Here is a 17,910-nt window from a genome sequence, read left to right on the forward strand (position 1 = left end):
CTCCCACTTAAAACACCCAGCTGTTTCTGTGGAACTCCTATTTTTCCTATTCATGTATGTTTCAGTACTCCTTTCAGCATATGACCAGCACTGTGCATTGGATAACCACTAAGCTAGCAAGATCATATATCTTAATGTCAAAACATCTAAAGGCAGTGAAGGCTCTGGACTTGTAAGCTGAAACCAAATTAAATGGCTACAAACTCAGGTACACCAAATTACAGGCTCCTGAAATCAACTATATTTCACTTATGGTAACAAAAAATGCAATGTATTACATCCTGCACTGATGTAACCAGAATACTTTCCCTACTTAAAATTATGCAATCATTACCCATTCTGACTATAACATACAGTCACTCTTTGTTGGGGAATTAGTTTTATAGTAGTAAAAATATAAATACATCTTATCTCTGAATTCACCAAATGCCCTTCCACCCACAGAGTACCTGAAAGTACAAAAGTAGTTTAGCCCATGCTTCAAATTTCCAAACCTAGATCAGTATCCATCAAGAAGTATCTTTCTAAGTCAAGAGTTAAACCTGAGTATCAAAAAGCTCCCAGAAGTACACAACACAGCAGCTCAGGATTATTTATTTTCACTGATGGATCTACATTACAGGCTTCCCTGTATTCTAGCATCTCTGGATCAGCATTATTCCTTTTCAACTTTGTTGTGACTAAATTTAAATCTTGATTTTTTTCTTTTTTTTTTGTAATCTTTGGAGGAAATTTGTTTTTCTTGTTTTGTTTGGGTTTGCGGAAGAGTTGTGTTTTAAAGCATATTTTGATTGCTTAGTTAATTTTACGAGAGGTCGCTTGATATTCCCACTGCATGAACAACTATGTTTCTTAGTTTCCAAAAGGGACTACTTGATTTCAACTTGTATGGACTGAAACATTGTTTATGCACAAATTCATTGTCCCTGAGAATTTCAAACAAGTTTAGAAGAGCAAGGTATGATTTTGAAAAGTGAATGGTTTTGTTGCTTTAGATTTCTTTCCTAGTGTCATCCCTAGAAGAAACTTTTCAAGAGTACTACAGAAGCAGTAAGGAGAAAGCCAGACATCCTAAGAATTCTAGCTTGTCTTTTAACAGCAATAAGCCTTCTTACTCAGACAGGGCCCCAAACCAAAGCCTGGCCTGAGCCCAGAAGTTCAAAACTAGAATTTCAGATGAGGTCTTGATTCACACTGACACCAGCAAGTACTGCAGCTTGAATCAGACTGTGAGCTGCTTGCTTCCTCAGCACACGGAGCTAAAATTACTTTGTTCTTAAAAAGCAAACTAACACCTCACAGAACAAGTACACAGAAGACTCCAGCACAAGAAAGCCATGGATGTACCAGAAAGGATCCAGCAATAGGCCACAAAGTTGAAGGGACTGGAGGGAGCATCCCTCCTATGAGAAAAGGCTGAGAGAGCTGGGACTGTTCAGAATGGAGAAGACTCAGGGAGCTCTTGCCAATGTATATAAATACTTGAAGGAAAGGTGTAAAGAAGACACAGCCAGGCTCTGTTCATTGGTGCCCAGTGGCAGGTCAAGAGGCAAGGGGCACAACCTGAAACACAGCAGGTTCCCTCTGAACATCAGGAAACACTTTTTCACTGTGTGCATGACTGAGCACTGGGACAGGTTACCCAAGGAGACTGTGGAGTCTCCATCCTTGGTGACAGTCAAAACCAGCCTGGACATGATCAGAGGCAACCAGTTACAAGGGGCCCTGCTTGATGGAAAGATTAGACCGGATGACCTCTAGAAGTTCCTTCCAACCCCAGCCAGCCTGTGACTCTGCAGAAGAACCATGGCACCCCTTTGCACCACTTCCCTTGGAGAGATCTCTCCTGCTGGGTTTTTTGGGGGTTTTTGTTGGGTTCTTTTTTAAATCATCATCATTACGGGTATTTACCTGCAGCCCCAGGGCAACACCACTACCTGAAATAAAGCACTACTGAGAATGGAGTGGTTTCACCAGTCTGCGGTGCCAGATCCAGACAGAGGTTTTAACAAAGCCTCTTGATTTTTTTCTCGCTTTTCTCTCACTTGAACTGCCAGAGTCTCCAAACCAGGCAACAATCTCTGGACACAGCAGGAGAATGCAGAAGACAATATCTGGATTCCCTGTTCCTCCTCTTATATCTGATTCATTGGGCACAGATGAGAAGATGACAAGCTGTTCTAAGCGACACAGTACGTCATCCTTACGCTAGGACTCACATCCCCCATCCCTGCAGATCAACAGATCACAATGCGATTGTAGCAAAAGACAACCTCAGCTATGGATGCTAAATTTCTCTGACCAAATGTTTGTGCTCCAAAACAGTTTTCTCTATAAAACCCCCTTCAGAGCTTCTGCTCAACTTTCTGAGCACCTTTAGATGTCTTAGTAAACTGTTTTCCAAAGCAGAGTCCATCGTACCAATTAAAAGCTGGTCCTTGCTTGGTAAAAGAAATTTTGTCCATAACATTAACCAGGTAGGTTTTTTATTTACCACTATTTCATAGATTACTATATTTAAGATACTCAAGTACAGAATGTAAGCCTGCCTGCACAAACCTATCTGGCCTTTGAATGAAGGCCTAAAATAAGTTACATGGTCATAATTATTACAGTGTATCTCATTTTTAGATATAATTTGCTTCAAAAATATTTCCATGAGAGAGGCATTGTGTAATACACGGCCTACTTGTGCAACTTTATGCCTTTTCTGGTTTGCATAATTAATGCTTTTCATGGACACAGACAACCAAAGATGTGTAGGGGAGAATGAATTTGTCTTTTCGCTCTTCCAACTGAAGGAGTTTTGCTTTCAGTATCTAAGTTAAGTACTTGAGATCACTCAAAACTCAAAAATAGCCACTAGCTAAAGAAGCAAGTTTTATGTACATTTTTAATATACAGTATTTTTAAGATCACTGCACTAGTTAGGTCTTCAAACACAATCAGAAATTTCAGGTCTAAATAAGAGCTTCCTGGACAACAGCACTGAAGATGTTACACCTATTCTTTATATCCATAAAGGACCACTGGCACCAAATCACCTCTAAGAGTTACAGAAATTCCTAACTAAAAGCAATATAGGCAATACATTTCTCAGGCGAAAACAATCAAGTTTGTTGCTATCTGGAAAACTGAACTCCCCTTATTTGCTTCAATGATTTGTCAGTAATTTTTCATCACTCTTTTTAAAGGAAACACACAAATTTGGCAGAGTCTTACAGCTACCTCAAAATACAAATCTCTGGTTAAATTGCCAAATTCACAAATTGTTGAGCTTGCATATACATGCACATACCTGATGGTTATCTAATCTTAGGCACACACTACTCACAAGTGACGACTCAGTCCGATAACCATATATGCTTAAAAGTAACTTGAACATCTACACCCATGCAACAGGAAAACCAGTTGGCATTAGAGATCTAGCATTCAAAATAAGCAGTTGCAGACCCTTTGGAAACATTTTCATAGAAGCACAATGTAGCGTAGCCAAATTACTTGAAGTGGGATATACAGTTTTAGTTTATTGCCCAAGATCTTCAATATGGGAAAAAAACAGCTGTGGAGTTGTGAAATTCTCAAGTTTAAATTCACATGTAAAGATTTCTACTTCCATTGAGATACAAATATGTCAACCTGATTGAGTATTAAAGGGCATGAGCAGGGAAGAGAGGAAAGAGAAGGTGTACTGTGGTATTATTCCATGTTGCATGAGAGCTACTGCCACCATACACTGAAAAATTAATCCAGCTTCACCCTACACCTGACATTTCCTGTATTAGAAACAACTATTTTTAAAGTACTTACTCCTCTATTTTAAACATAATTATTGCTATCTAGCAGGAGAGAAAAAGTTCCAGAGAATAATAAATGAGGTACCACTAACAAAAATTATCTAATGTTGTTTAATGGTTAAATGTACTTTTGCTCACACACAAATTCAGCTGTTCTGCATTTTTCCCCTCAAATTCCCTTTTTGAACCAGAAGCTTATGGACATTTAAAATTCAAATAAGTTTAATGGTATTTATTAAAAGAAACTGCAGTACTATAGTCCAGCCTCCAAATCTTCACAACCACAGAAATGTTTATCATACCCAGTAAGCCTTCTTAGCAGTATCAGACTTGCCAGAAATAACAGCTAGTTTTCTTAGTAGTATCTTGTATCCAGTCAAAAAGGTTTTGATATACACTTTGCTAAAATAAAACCAGCACCTTTATCAACAAGATCTTATTTTTTACCGATTTTTATTTCCTTTAGGAAAGGTAAGTGGCATATACCATAAGCTAAGTAACTCCTTCAGGGTTGAGTATCAGGTTTTTTCTTCCCCCAGGTAAAGTTCAATAGTTCAGAGAGTGAGTAAGCATTACCATTTGCATTGAGTTCCTCCAAGGTGAGATGTGTTAGGATGACATTCATTGTCAGCAACAATTTTTCCTTTCAAATCTTGAGTGCCAGTTCCCATACCCCTGCTTTCACACATCCTTCCATCACAATTTGCTTCTTCCAAATTCCTTATGCGTACAATTTCACATTCCATTTACAGAAAATTCAACTTAATACATGTTTCCAGTTTTTCTGTACCCATCACCTATAAAAGATCCCAGCCCCCCTCATCCTTTCAGCAGTACATACCACTTTTAAATTCCTAAATTTCCTGAAGCAAGCCATCAACTATCTCTTTCTACACAAACACTGCAACAGAAATCTCATAGTTAATGAGGTTCCAAATACTCCATTCATTGTATACAGAGAAGCCACTTTGCAGAAAAGCACACAAGCCCTCTGTGCACAGGGCATATGAAAGGATACACAAATCAGAAAGGAAAATACCAGCCCAAAATGAATACTACATGATCCTTCCAGGAGCTGTATTCTTGGAAAAACTATGTTTATAACATTGTAAAAACATAGCACGGAGTGCACCTATTGATCTTCTTTCATGAAGCTGAGATTCACAGAAAGCAGAGATCAGGACTGGAAAGACAAAGGTGACACCATGTTAAAAATCAAGAATAAGTCTTCTTTAAAAAAAACAAACAAACAAACAAACAAAAACCTCAAAATCCCAAACCCAAAAGAAAAAAGATCAGTGAGCCTGAGATCAAAGACTCATTAGAGATGCAAGCACTGTCTTTACGATGTACTGATTTTCTTCCACATTTGAAAAACTGAATTTCTGCAAGGCTTTGAAGCCAAGAGCTTTGTCAGGTACTTTAAGTTAACACATAAAACGCAAGACATCATATGCATTAAGATATGATGATTTCAGCCTTCAAATATTTGAATCTATTTTATACATCTAATCAAGAAGGAGAACTGCACAAAACAATCTAGGAATCGCTCAGATTTCATCCTATTTTCCCATATCTCAAGTTTCTTCTGTACAGTGTTAATTTCAACATAGGGGAAACAACTTTTACTGCATTATTTGGTACATACAAACATTTTCATTAACTGCATGTTTAATAGGGGTGGGTTTTTTTGACAGCTAGGCAGAGCAAACCAAACCTGGCATGCCAAACATTCTCTTAACTGCTCATTATCTTTAAGTGTCAGTTTAATTTAATATAGGATAGAACGTATTGATTTGTCACTGAGATAATTTATCATTAACACACCAAGACAACACATACTCTTGCTGAAGTCCTACTGATCTGTATGCAACATGCATTGAGTAACTTACCACCACTTAAAGGGACCACTTCCAATTATGTGTAGTACTAAAGTTGCACTGAAAACTGCTTTGGGCAAAACTGCTGGTTTAAGAAACAGAATCGTCATCCCCACAGCCTTCCTCCCCTGACATAAATGTATTTGGGTGGCCAGAGGCATCACATTAAATCACGTGACTGGCCTGAAGTCAAAACAACATCAACAATGCACAAGACTATATATTCCACAAGGATGATACTTTCAAGCAGAAAATGGCAAAACCTGAACCCAGATAATCAACGTAATACAGTATGTGCCTTACCACAGTAGAAAGCTGATTGCCAAATAACAAGTTTCAAGTTCAGCCAACCAAACTGTACATGTTGGTTCAGCAAACTAAACCTAACAGAAAGAACATATGAGATGTCAAATGCTGACAAGATAGCTTGCCTCATTTTGTAATGAAAACTAGCTTGACTAACCACATCTGCTTAATGATTTTTTACTGCTCAGCCAAGATATTTAGCCTGTCAGTTGGTTGAAAACCCCTGACTTTCAGATCCAACATAGAGCAACCAAAAAATGTAAGATATACCATGCCATCCTACTGGCATGCTGCTTTCAGTCCTCTTTCATACAATCCTAAGAACATTTATAAAGCAGAAAAGACAAGCTGAAGTTAGAAATGTGATCTAACAAGGTCCTACATCTGGGTCAGAGCAATCCCAGGCACAGCTACAGGTTGGGCAAAAAGGAAATTCAGTGCAGCCCTGCACAGAAGGACTTGGGGGTGTTGCTCAATGAGAAAATGAACATGAGCCAGCTTCAGTGTGCGCTTGCAGCCCAGAAAGCCAACTGTATCCTGGGCTGCATCAAAAGGAGTGTGACCAGCAGGTCAAAGGAGGTGATCCTGCCCCTCTACTCTGCTCTCGTCAGACCTCACTTGGAGTATTGTGTGCAGTTCTGGTGTCCTCATCATAAAAAGGACATGGAACTGTTAGAACAAGTCCAGAGGAGGGCCATGAGGATGATCAGGGGGCTGGAGCACCTCCTGTATGAAGACGGGCTGAGAAAGTTGGGGCTGTTCAGCCTGGAGAAGAGAAGGCTGCGTGGAGACCTCATAGCAGCCTTCCAGTATTTGAAGGGGGCCTACAGGGATGCTGGGGAGGGACTATTCATTAGGGACTGTAGTGATAAGACAAGGGGTAAGGGGTTCAAACTTAAACAACAGAGGTTTAGATTGGATATAAGGAAGAAATTCTTTACTGTGAGAGTGGTGAGGCACTGGAATGGGTTGCCCAGGGAGGTTGTGAATGTTCCAGCCATGGCAGTGTTCGAGGCCAGGTTGCACAGAGCCTTGGGTGACATGGTTTAGTGTGAGGTGTCCCTGCCCATGGCAGGGGGGGTTCGAACTAGATGATCTTTATCCAACCCTAACTATTCTATGATTCTATGATTTAAAGATGGGAATGACATTTGGTGGTGGTGGTGGTGTTTTAAAGTATAGCAATACACTGTTGATGGTAAAAAATAAATGGTGCTGTTAAATAGTAGCCACAAATACAAGTTAGAGAATCCGTACCACCTCACAGGTACTAGCAGATCACTTTTATCTGCTACTGCAAGTAATGACTGAATGATCTGCATCACTAGTCAGTACATTCTGCTGCAGAGATGTACAGTCAGAAGTTATATTTGCTTGTACGTAGCTGGACAGATCACCCACCAAGAACTTCCAGTTTGAATTCATTCTTTCCTACCCCAAAATTCTACACCTCAAGCCCAGCCAATGGAAAACAGCTTCAGTATTTTTTCAGTAGTGGAAAACTTCAGCATCTGTTCATGAGCAAGTGATGACAGACAGATCCCATTAGTTACCAATGCAGAACAATGTTCTAAGCAAGACAGTTTGTTGATGACCCAGTTAAAAACATCCTGGGAAGATGCTCTATCAGAGCTTTGAGAGGCAGCTCGGGAAAGAAAGTGGGTCTTCTTTTCTTTAAAGCCATACATCTGGCTGGAGTATTCCACAACTGTTATAATACTGGTAAGAATCCTATGTTCACTAGGTCAGCCTGAGAGTTTTTCAGATAACACAGCCCAGACACTCCAACAGCTAAGAAACAGGTCAAGCTTATAGAATTAAATATGTTTTAAAAGTCTTTTACAGCCAAGTACTATCCCACCTAAACTGTTCTTTAAAAAAGGTAATTTCATTCCAAGCATCACAATGCTCAAAAAAAGATTGACAGTACATTCAAAAGAGGAAGAAATTGTAACAAGGTAAGGGTAAACCTGTGATCACTTGCCTTTGCATTAATGACAAACAGCATGTGAGCAGGAACATGGGAGTTCAGTGATAAAATGAGCAGCATTTATGACAGTAGGAAAGACTTAAATGCAGGGGCAAAATGTGGCTGAAACAGGAAGGTAAACTTCAACACAAGTCTGTATGGGAGAGAGATGAGGATTTTGCTCCATGATCAAGCTAACAGAGAAGGATCACAACCCTGACATAAACCTGAAGTCACTATGAATGGTAAGTCACTATTTTCGCTTTCTAAAACAGTGACAGAAGACCTTATCCAGAACCAAACTCAGCCAGTAGACCACTTCATACATCACTTCTTTCACCTCCTTTAAATTCTGCAAGAATACCTGGATTTTTAGTGAATACCACCCTATCATGTCTCTGGTCAACCTGCATGGATTAAAGAATCAGATGTGTTCCAACTCATCTCAATGATATTAGTAATAAGTTAACTAAGAAGAAAAACTTCGAAAGGGTGGAATGGGGGAGGTCAGAATTGCCAATTCCTGAAAAAGTAACACTTCTTTGCGTCATGAAAATACATAAATCCCTTAATGCTCCCTCAATATGAAATATATATATATATATTCCTAGGAAACACTTGATCCCTGGAATACTGCTAACATATACTGGATGCTCGTTACATGTATATGTACTAGTGTCTTGTGGAAAACTGTCAGTATTCAGGTGGACCCTGAATTAAGTGTTCTATTGTATTAAGTCTTCTATTGTATATTCCATACCCCACAGTTAAATAAAGACTAATTTAACTTTAGAGCCACTGTTTTATTACAGAACTGTGGGACACAGAATGTATATAATAGAAGGCTAAATACACACAGAAATGCCCCTGAATTACAGCTACAGCATTTGTTACTCTCACACACATCACTACCACAAGACAAACAGTCTTCTGACAAGCAGTTTAAAAAAGTTAGAGAAGCCCATACTTAGTATCAGCAAGAGTGAAAAACAAATGACAGATCAGCTTCCAGCACCAGGAACCCCAGCACCATAAAGTCTTTACTTACACACGGTTAAGCGCTTACTAAAACATTCCCCTTGGAGATAACAAAACCACATGGAATACAATTGCATACCATGAATTAGAGCCCCAAGAGAGAAGTTCTGAGGAATCTTGCTGAGGCTGTTTAAGATGTCGTCACCTGGGCACAGCCAGGCCAAACCCCATATCTCTCTATGTCTCAGCTGCCTCAGTTCACTGTCTAAGACCTTCAGACAAATGTACTCTCGGCAGTTTCAATTAAATTAATAAGCCTGACTGTGAACTGGCAAGATCAACTGCCATGTGCTAACACAGTGACAGCGTTCAAACATCCCTATTACACTTGCCAGCACTCATCTTTCGTACTGTAGGACGCAGCAAAAAAAAACCCCGTGGTTTAGCTGTAAAGCCTGGGGCAGTAGCAAGATGAAACACCACTTCTGCACCGCTGTTTTCACACGCACAGAAGCGCTTCAGCTGCATCGGGCGAGAGCTGCACCCGCTCTACAGGTGGAAGAGCCAGGAGGCACGCAGGCCCCTCGCCTGACCGAAGGACTAAAGGAGGGGGCCGGGCGCTTCCCGGTGAGCTCCGCTTGCCCCGCACCGCCTCCCGCCCGACACAACTTTGCAGCGGGAGGACGGGAGCGCCCGACCGTGCCCGCAGGGCGCCGCGTCCCATGGCGCCCTCCGCGCCGCTGGGCGCGTCCTCACCCCGCCTGCGGCTGCACCGGCACCGCACTGCACCCGCCCCGCAGCCGTCGCCGAGATCCCCCCCTCCCAACTCCGGCGGCATCAAAGGGCCCGTCTGCCCCTCCAGAGCCAGCCCTCCTCGGGAGGCCGCAGAGGCGGCCGGAGCTTCGCCGGGGCCGCTCACGGTCCTCCGCAGCACTCACCAGCAGGACGGAGCCGCGCACCACCTCGGAGACGCTCTGCCGCAACTCGGCCGCCGTGCCGGGCTTGCTCAGCGCCCGCGTGAACTTCCGAGTCTCCGGTGCCACCACGGCCATGGCCGCCCGCTGCCCTCACGGCACGGCCGGCCCCTCACGCGGCGGCGGGAGGCGGGAAGGGCGCGAGCCCCGCCGGCGGGCGCCGCAGCCGGTGCCGCTCCCGCCGGGCAGCCCCGCCCCCCTCCTCCCTCCTCCCTCACACCGCAGCCGCCGCGGAGGGCGAAAGAGGCGGGGCGGGGCCGCGCGCGCGGCACCCCGAAGCCCCGCCCCCACCTGTTCCCGAGGCGCCTTCCTGATTGGGCGCCTGGTTACCTGCGCGGCTGCCACTCCCCTCCCTCATTGGCTTAGCGCGGACCCGCAGGCCAAGGTGAGGGGCGGGGCCGGTGGGAGCCGGAAGTTGCCGCCTTTGCCGGGTAGGTCCCGCCCCCGCCGGGCGGCTTGTGGTAAGAGGTAGTGGCTGTGGCCGCGGTAGGGTCTCGGTGATGGTGGCGGGCCCTGAAGTGAGGGGTAGTGCTTCCCACTGGACCCCAGCGTGTGGAGGTGACCGCGGCTCCGAGCAACGGAGGCGGTAGCACAGGGCGGCCGCTGTTGCCTTTGAGGGTCGGCAATACGCCCTGGGAGTAGCGGTGGTGGCTGTGCCGCGGCTTCTACTCGTGTTTGTACCTGCATCTGTACGTACACACTCGTACATGCGTCTGTGTGTCCCGTGGTGTAGTAGGAAAGTTAGAAAGGTGGAAAGTTGGTGTGTTCGGTGTCTAGCACAGCTCGTACATTCTAATGAGGCTTCAGTTGAGAGGGTTTCTTCTTGTGCGGTTTTCTTCTCACAAACGGCTTCTAGGATTAGGTAGAGTTGCTTCAAAGTGGGCCTGGCTGTAGCTTTTTTAATTGCTGTGAATCCCCTCTGATAAACTGGTTAGTTGTAGTGCCTGTCTCCGAAGGTGTGCAGGCATTAGTCACTTTATGACTATGTTGGGGAGCCTTATCTCTCCCTACAAATACCTGAAAGGAGGATTGAGCAAGGAAGTCGTTGGTCTCTCAAGTAACAGGTAACAGAACAAGATGAAACGGCCTCAAGCTGTGCCAGGGGAGGTTTAGACTGAGTATTATGAAAAACTCTTCACAGGGAGGGTGCTCAGGCACTGTAACAGCCTGCCCAGGGAACTGGTGGAGTTGCCATCCCTGGAAGCGTTCAAAACCGTGTAGATGAGGCCCTCAGTGACAGGGTTTAGTGCTGGGGGAACGTCTGGACTTGATGGTTTAAAGGTCTTTTCCAACCCAGGTGATTCTGTGATTAAGTTTTTTAAAGGCTTAAGAGCATTTGAGAGTGTTAGGGCTTGCATGCCTTTACATTCTTAGGCATCTCTTAGTATAAACCAAAACCACTTTCCTAGACTGAATATAGTTTACCACTGGTGGAGGGAGCAGCTGAGTGCTGTGGACAAGGTGGGGGTGGTTTTCAGGTGGAAAATGAAGGTCACAAAGTGATTGTGTCTGAGGTGGTGTACTCAAAAAATGCCTGCCAGAGAAAAGGCCTGCTTTTTTGGATGCTTCACAGATAAATGTGTAACTAATAATATTCAAAATAATTAAGGCAATTATTATAGAATGACAGAGGATAAAATGTCCAAATACACAAATGTGTTGCTTGTGGGGAGGGAGGTTTTTTGATGAAGGATCTTTGAACGGGTACTTTGCATACCTGTATCAAAGCCTCATTTACTTAAATGTTGAACTATGGCTCCTTTAATAAGATATCTGTCACAATTTGAGTGTTCCTGTTAGTTTATACCTTTCTTTGGAAAAGAATGTGCAGGCACAGGGCCTGATCAGGCTCATTAAAGTGGCTAGAGTTCCTGATTTCACAAATCCAAGACCTGGTGTGTTTATGAATCAATGTTTAGACTAACAAATCAGAAAATTAGATACTGCTGAGACAGATTGTCTGAACACAAAGCTGGATGAGCAGCAATGTAAATATGTAGCTGGAGTAAGTAGAATGAGGTATCTTAGGGTCATATTTTTTTCTCTTAATCTGTAGGATATGTCTAGATGTCAAACCTCCACAAGTAAACATGTCCTACATTTTATATAAATAATAGATTAGCATTTTCTAAAATAAAATCACGTTATTTTTGGAGCATTCAGGTGCTTTGAATGCTGACAGTTCTGGCAAAAAAAAATTGTCTAGTCTACTGATTTTATGGTTGCTTGAATGTAAAATGAGACTATTTAACTGTATTTACTATGTATAAATATTTCCCATATATATTGTGCAACTTCGCTGGAAAGGGACAGTTTTCTAAGCCTGGAGAAAACTCTGAATGATACCTGTATGTGTAAGAAAAATACACCAAATAGGTATATGGTAATATATTTAGGAAGACTGTATAGGATGCCCATAGGATGATGTTACCACAATCATAGAATCATAATAGTTAGGGTTGGAAAGCACCTTAAGATCATGAAAGCTTCTCTTCAGCTGAATGCATTCAGTTAAAGAAAGAACATGAAAACAACAATTACTATTGTGTAAAATGAAAGGAAAAACACGGAAGCTGATAAGCAGAAATGGTAAGCTAGCAGTTGTCAAACAATGAGAATGAATAATGATAGCTAAATGTATGGATGAAAAGTCTTGGCTCATTGCCTAAAGGACAAGGGTAATACATTTTCTTTTTAAATGTCAGGATCAAGGAAGAAAACAATTTGACAGTGGCATGGTTTCCCATATACATTTTTCAGTAACAATTATGATGTATAAAAGCATTTATTTAATAGAGACCTGGATAATGCAGTAATACTGCATGGGTATAATTGCAAATGTTTTATTCAGTCATTACTTAGTAAAGATGCTAAATACCAAAAGGTAAAGGTAAAAGACATTTAAACTTTCAGGATCAACTAAGTAATGTCCTGGAATTTTATGCAATTCTGAGTCATTCATGGTAATAATCAACCTGTGTATGTTCCAGAAATGAAAGCAAGAAACTTATTTGGTGCCATGAGAAATGAAAACCAAAAGGTTATTTGAGCTAAAAGAACATGATAAGAGTCTTTGGAAAAATCATGAAAGTAAATGAAAATCACATATAGGAATTAAGTAATTACTGAGTTTCTAGTATCAGCACGTTTTCCTGGAATTTTTGGAATTTGATGTTGTTTGATGGGATTAGCATTTCACCTGGCAAAGGTAAATGTATAATATTGAGCTTCTATTAAGACATTATGCCATATTCTGTTTAGTGCAAATATTCTCTTTAAAAATATTTTTATACAAAGCTTGCAACATATATTTATCTGAACCAAAAAAATTACGCAGATCTGAAAAGTAATTCTATCTTGAAAATCATCATTGAAGAGAGACCTGTTTAGCAAAATTAAACCAAATCCTCGTTGTATCCCCAACCTATTCATAATCTTTATTACTTTATGTAAAGAAAACATAAAATGATAGACTCATAGAATGGCTTGGGTTGGAAAGGACCTTAAACATCATCTAGTCCCAAACCCCTGCCATGGGCAGGGACACCTTCCACTATACCAGGTTGCTCCCAGCCCTGTCCAAACTGGCCTAGAACACTGGTAGGGATGGGGCAACCACAGCTTATCTGGGAAACCTGTGCCAATGTCTCACCACCCTCACAATGAAATAATCATTAATACCATAAATGCATCCGGAAATATTTGTAGGGAGTTGTTACTACTGAAGCAGAGCCTGCTTTCTTTTGCAGGGCAGGTAGAATGGATCTTACTGGTTTGTTTACTTGAATACAGATTAGTAAAAAGGCATCTAAGTACAAATATTTTTAAGTAAAATTATAGAGGCATTATAGTGTGGTTATGAACAACTCAAAGATTCATGCTTATGGTACAAATCTTGGATGTGGAAGCAAAGGAATATTAAGAAGTAGTAATAAAGTTATATATAGTATTTATCAACCTATCACAAAAATAGTGGTATTTTAACACAAATAATAAACTGGAAAAGCCAAGAAAGTCTGCCTTGCTATGATACTACAAAAAAAACCCAGCTCTTTAGCTCATACCAAAGCTTGATCATAAAGTACTAAGATTTGCAAGAGAAGAAAATTTCAAATATTAAGTCTCTTTAATCTGTTAGGTGAGGTGAGGTGACAGTGAGAACAATGGACTTGCAGCTACAATTATACTAATTCAAAATAAGCACAAGATCCTTTTATTTTAGACACAGGAGTTGTTTGGTATAATATCCTTGAGGAGCCACTAAATTCTTTCCTCCCAAATTCTACATTAGGATTCAATATATTTTATAAATCTTGCATTCAAGTCATCCCTCAAATTAGGGACTCAAAGCAAAGTTCACATTATAAAATTTCTTGGCTGATATTGCTATGGAGGTCAAGCTAGGTGATCATCATAACCTCTCTGGCCTGCAAATCAGTTCAGTGAAGAGCAGGTGAGTAATAGCCACCAAATCGTAACAAGTGAGGTGGTTGGAGTAAGTGCTAAAAGAAAAGAGGAGGCTGGGAAGTGCTCACTAAGCATTAAATACACAGACAGTATGGAGATTTTACAGATAATAAACAACTTGGAACTGGATCTTAAAATCCAGGTAAGGTACATTCCTTTTCTTGCACTCTGAAAGGCAGAGGCATAAAAAGCAACATTTTGATAACATTCTATCAGCAATTTAATGTAAAAGGAGCTACTAGTTCTGTATAATTTTTAAAACCAAATTAACGGATAGCTTGCTTAGCATCTTCAAGCATACTAACCCATTCACTGATGAGCTGAAGTAGGTTCATTTGAGATCCCTTTTAAAATTCTCCCAATGCCTGAAAGGAATAATGGAATGGTTTTTCTGCATCTGGCCGAGACTGACTTTTTCCCAGACACAGCTAATCTATCCTTCCTGATATTATGCAAACAGTGCACACAGATATTTCTGAATAGCAGCTTTTAGTTCTTTTTATTTATTTATTATTTTCTCTGTGGAATATAACAGTATGACAAAGTTTATGTACAGGAATATGCAAACGTTTACAGATTGGCTTGATTATACCACACTGATAGACCCCATGAAATCCATAGTATGCACTCTTAAGGTGACATAACTTTTTAGCAGGTGGTGTCTTTTATTCATTTTAAATTTAAATACCTGAAACTGTCTATTTAGAGAAAATGTGTATTTCCACTGAGCAGATATGCCATTAATTACTTCAATCTTGTTTCTTTTGATTATATTAGTAAGAAAGAGCATACATGTGTATGTGTCTCTGGCTCATAAATGGAAATTATGTTTTTCCTTACCTGGAAGTCTGGGTATATCATGTGGTGAAGGGCAGGAGGATTTAGTGGAAGTTTCTCAGTAACTTCCAGCATGTCACTGTTGATAAAACTCTGTGCACTACTTGCTCTGAGGCATGATGTCATCAGTTTCAGTGTAACTGTTTTAGGCTTAATTATTGCAACCTTGCCAATAGAAATTTGAGGAAGGACCAGGTAAATGCTCTGTGGTCTTTCTACCCATTCAGCTGTAATTGTAAAGGCTCATTCTTCCATTTATACTTCTCATGTTCAGCAGAGGTATTGCAGGATTAATATAAGCAATGAAATCTTTTTCTGCACTGAGGCATGGCATAAATATACTCTTTGGGGGTTTTTGTTTGTTGATTTTTTTTTGTCTTAAAAGCAAAAGGGGTGTTACCTCTCACGCCCTGGCTAAACTCCAAATAGGGTAACGGTAGTTCCCTTTAAATAAATTCCTATGCAAGTTTGGGAGGATGCAGAATAATTCACTTCCTGCCTTTTCCACTGACTCATAAGACAATTATGACACTTCTTTCAGTTCATCAGTCTATCAGTTTCAATCAGGCTTCTGGGAAAATATTCCTTCTTCATGGGTAAATTCTTATAACTAACACTGAATATTAGTAACATCTTTTAGGAAATTAGTCATGTAATGTGAGCAGAATGCCACATCATTTTCTTTTGTTTTCAATGGAGTACAACAAATGTGTGATTTTTAAACATGATAGTAAATTGATGCAGAGTAGCTGCTCTGATTGTGGTTTCGATTATTTAGGTTTGACTAAAATCAGTTTAGCCAGTTTGTGTTAAACTGAGGTAAGGAAGGCTACATTTAACAAAAGAAAAATGGATGCATAAGGTTTTGTACCAATTTACTCAGATTATTAAATGGTTATGAGTTTAACTTCTACAATTTGAAATGTTTGTTTATTTCCACAGCTTTTCTGAACTGCTGTGTACTCTTAAGAGAATGCCCTATGTCATGACCACCAGCAGCTGCTAAAGTGCATACCATGGAACACATCTTTCTTTTATTATCAGCATAAGGGTTGTTGTAGCCTTTAGAAGAGGATTTTTCTGCTGAGTAGTGATAGAGATTTCCAGCTAAGCCAGACCATATGTTGATTCCTGGTTTTCTTATCTGTAATCAGTCTTTCTTGATGTTGTCGAAGATGTTCCTGTTGAAAGCACAGAATTATTCTGGTACTTAAATTCTTCAGTGTTCAGGTACAATATTTATTATTATCTCTTACTACACAAGCCAGTAATACATTTCTTGCAGTGGCTGTATTTGTGACTCTCCAGCCACTTGAAACTAAGAGCAGCATGGAGAGAATGGCTCATAACCTCCTAGCACATGAAAGTACTGACAAGGTCTCCTGCAGACACTGTAATGCAAAGTAGTCTTTATGACTACAAATCCCTCATTATTGACTTGCCTGCTCATTCCCTTAACTTGGCATAGCTCACATTTTTCATCTGAGTAGGTAACTTCTTCATACACAAAGAATTTGGATAAGTGTTCCTTGTTTTAGACGTAGTTTAGAGTCAGTTCCAAGACACATGAGATGGGAAATAAGTAACAGGATACGAGCTGTATTCAGCAAAGCAATCAAGTGGTGATTGTTTACACTGTATGTGAGTCTAAAAGCTCATAGTTCTAACCTCCATGGCAGAGTAACTGGTGCAGCAGAGATCTTTGCTGGTACTAGGAAACAGTTGTTGCTATGTGCTGTTGACAAGAAAAGGAAAACAGAATAGGTTGGTGTTTTTTTTTTTTTTTTAGTGCATGCTTATCCAGTATCCATTGCAGTCATGTATTTACGAGCTTGTTTCTCCAGAATATATACTCAAAAATACTCAACTTTGGTTACTATGCTTTCTTCCTTGCCAGTTCATCTGGCTGTCACTTAAAATAATCATAGCAGTTACACTATCACAAATAAATGTCATATATTGTCATGAAGTAATCAATACAATATAATAAGTACAGATACATCTTTATGCAATATGCAGCTAATAAAAATAACTACATAATTGCTAATTTCTACTGGCTAAGGGTTTGGCAGATTTTGAAACTGCCTGCTCTCCTGTGATTAACTGACTTCAAGTAAATCGGTGGTAGCGGTTTTTAAACTTTTTGAAATAGCTGCAGGGCAATCTTTAAACAAAATGAAACAAAACAAAAATCCAGGCAAACCCAAAAAGAATGCTTGTCCAAACCCAGAAGAAATTATTTAAAGGGTTTGAAAGTTTCCTGTCCCTTTATAATTTTTGCATATTTGTAGCCTGTGATGGTATACCACAACAATAAGCCTTATTCATATGGGTAACCACAATGCAACTACTAGAAATAATCACATGAGGAACAGCTGCAAGAGTGAATTTGTGGATGTGCTGTAAATAAGAAAATAGTAAAACAGAATGCTGAAATGATTGTGACTAGTACAGAATGAACGGGCAAAAGTCAGACATCTTTCCAAGAAATAAATACTTCATAATTGATCCTGGACTATACAACAGACTTTGACATTTATTTTAAAACTTTCAGATATGACCAATGTGCCATCAGATAAAATTCAGATTTCTTAGAAGGGCAGTTAGAATTTTCTTAGCTGTTAAGCACAACAGCATTGGAGGAAGGTCACTGTGAATCCATACAGACCAGCTTAAGATGCCTACTGTCTCCTATTTTCCTA

The 17,910-nt window shown here is 40.4% G+C and overlaps 1 protein-coding gene across 3 annotated transcripts in view; it reads right to left on the reverse strand.

Annotated features, from left to right (window-relative positions):
- Window positions 1-10,003, reverse strand: part of DOCK9 (dedicator of cytokinesis 9) — a 116,740-nt gene extending 106,737 nt beyond the window's left edge. For all 3 annotated transcript variants that reach the window (XM_034060108.1, XM_034060107.1, XM_034060106.1), the window contains exon 1: window positions 9,869-10,003. In XM_034060108.1, the coding sequence (XP_033915999.1) occupies window positions 9,869-9,982 (114 nt within the window). In that variant the 5' untranslated portion in view covers window positions 9,983-10,003. The remainder of the gene's footprint in view (window positions 1-9,868) is intronic.
- Window positions 10,004-17,910: the final 7,907 nt, after the last annotated feature.

The sequence above is a fragment of the Melopsittacus undulatus genome, chromosome 2 (genome assembly GCF_012275295.1).
Source record: "Melopsittacus undulatus isolate bMelUnd1 chromosome 2, bMelUnd1.mat.Z, whole genome shotgun sequence".
NCBI classification, from domain to species: Eukaryota; Metazoa; Chordata; class Aves; order Psittaciformes; family Psittaculidae; genus Melopsittacus; species Melopsittacus undulatus.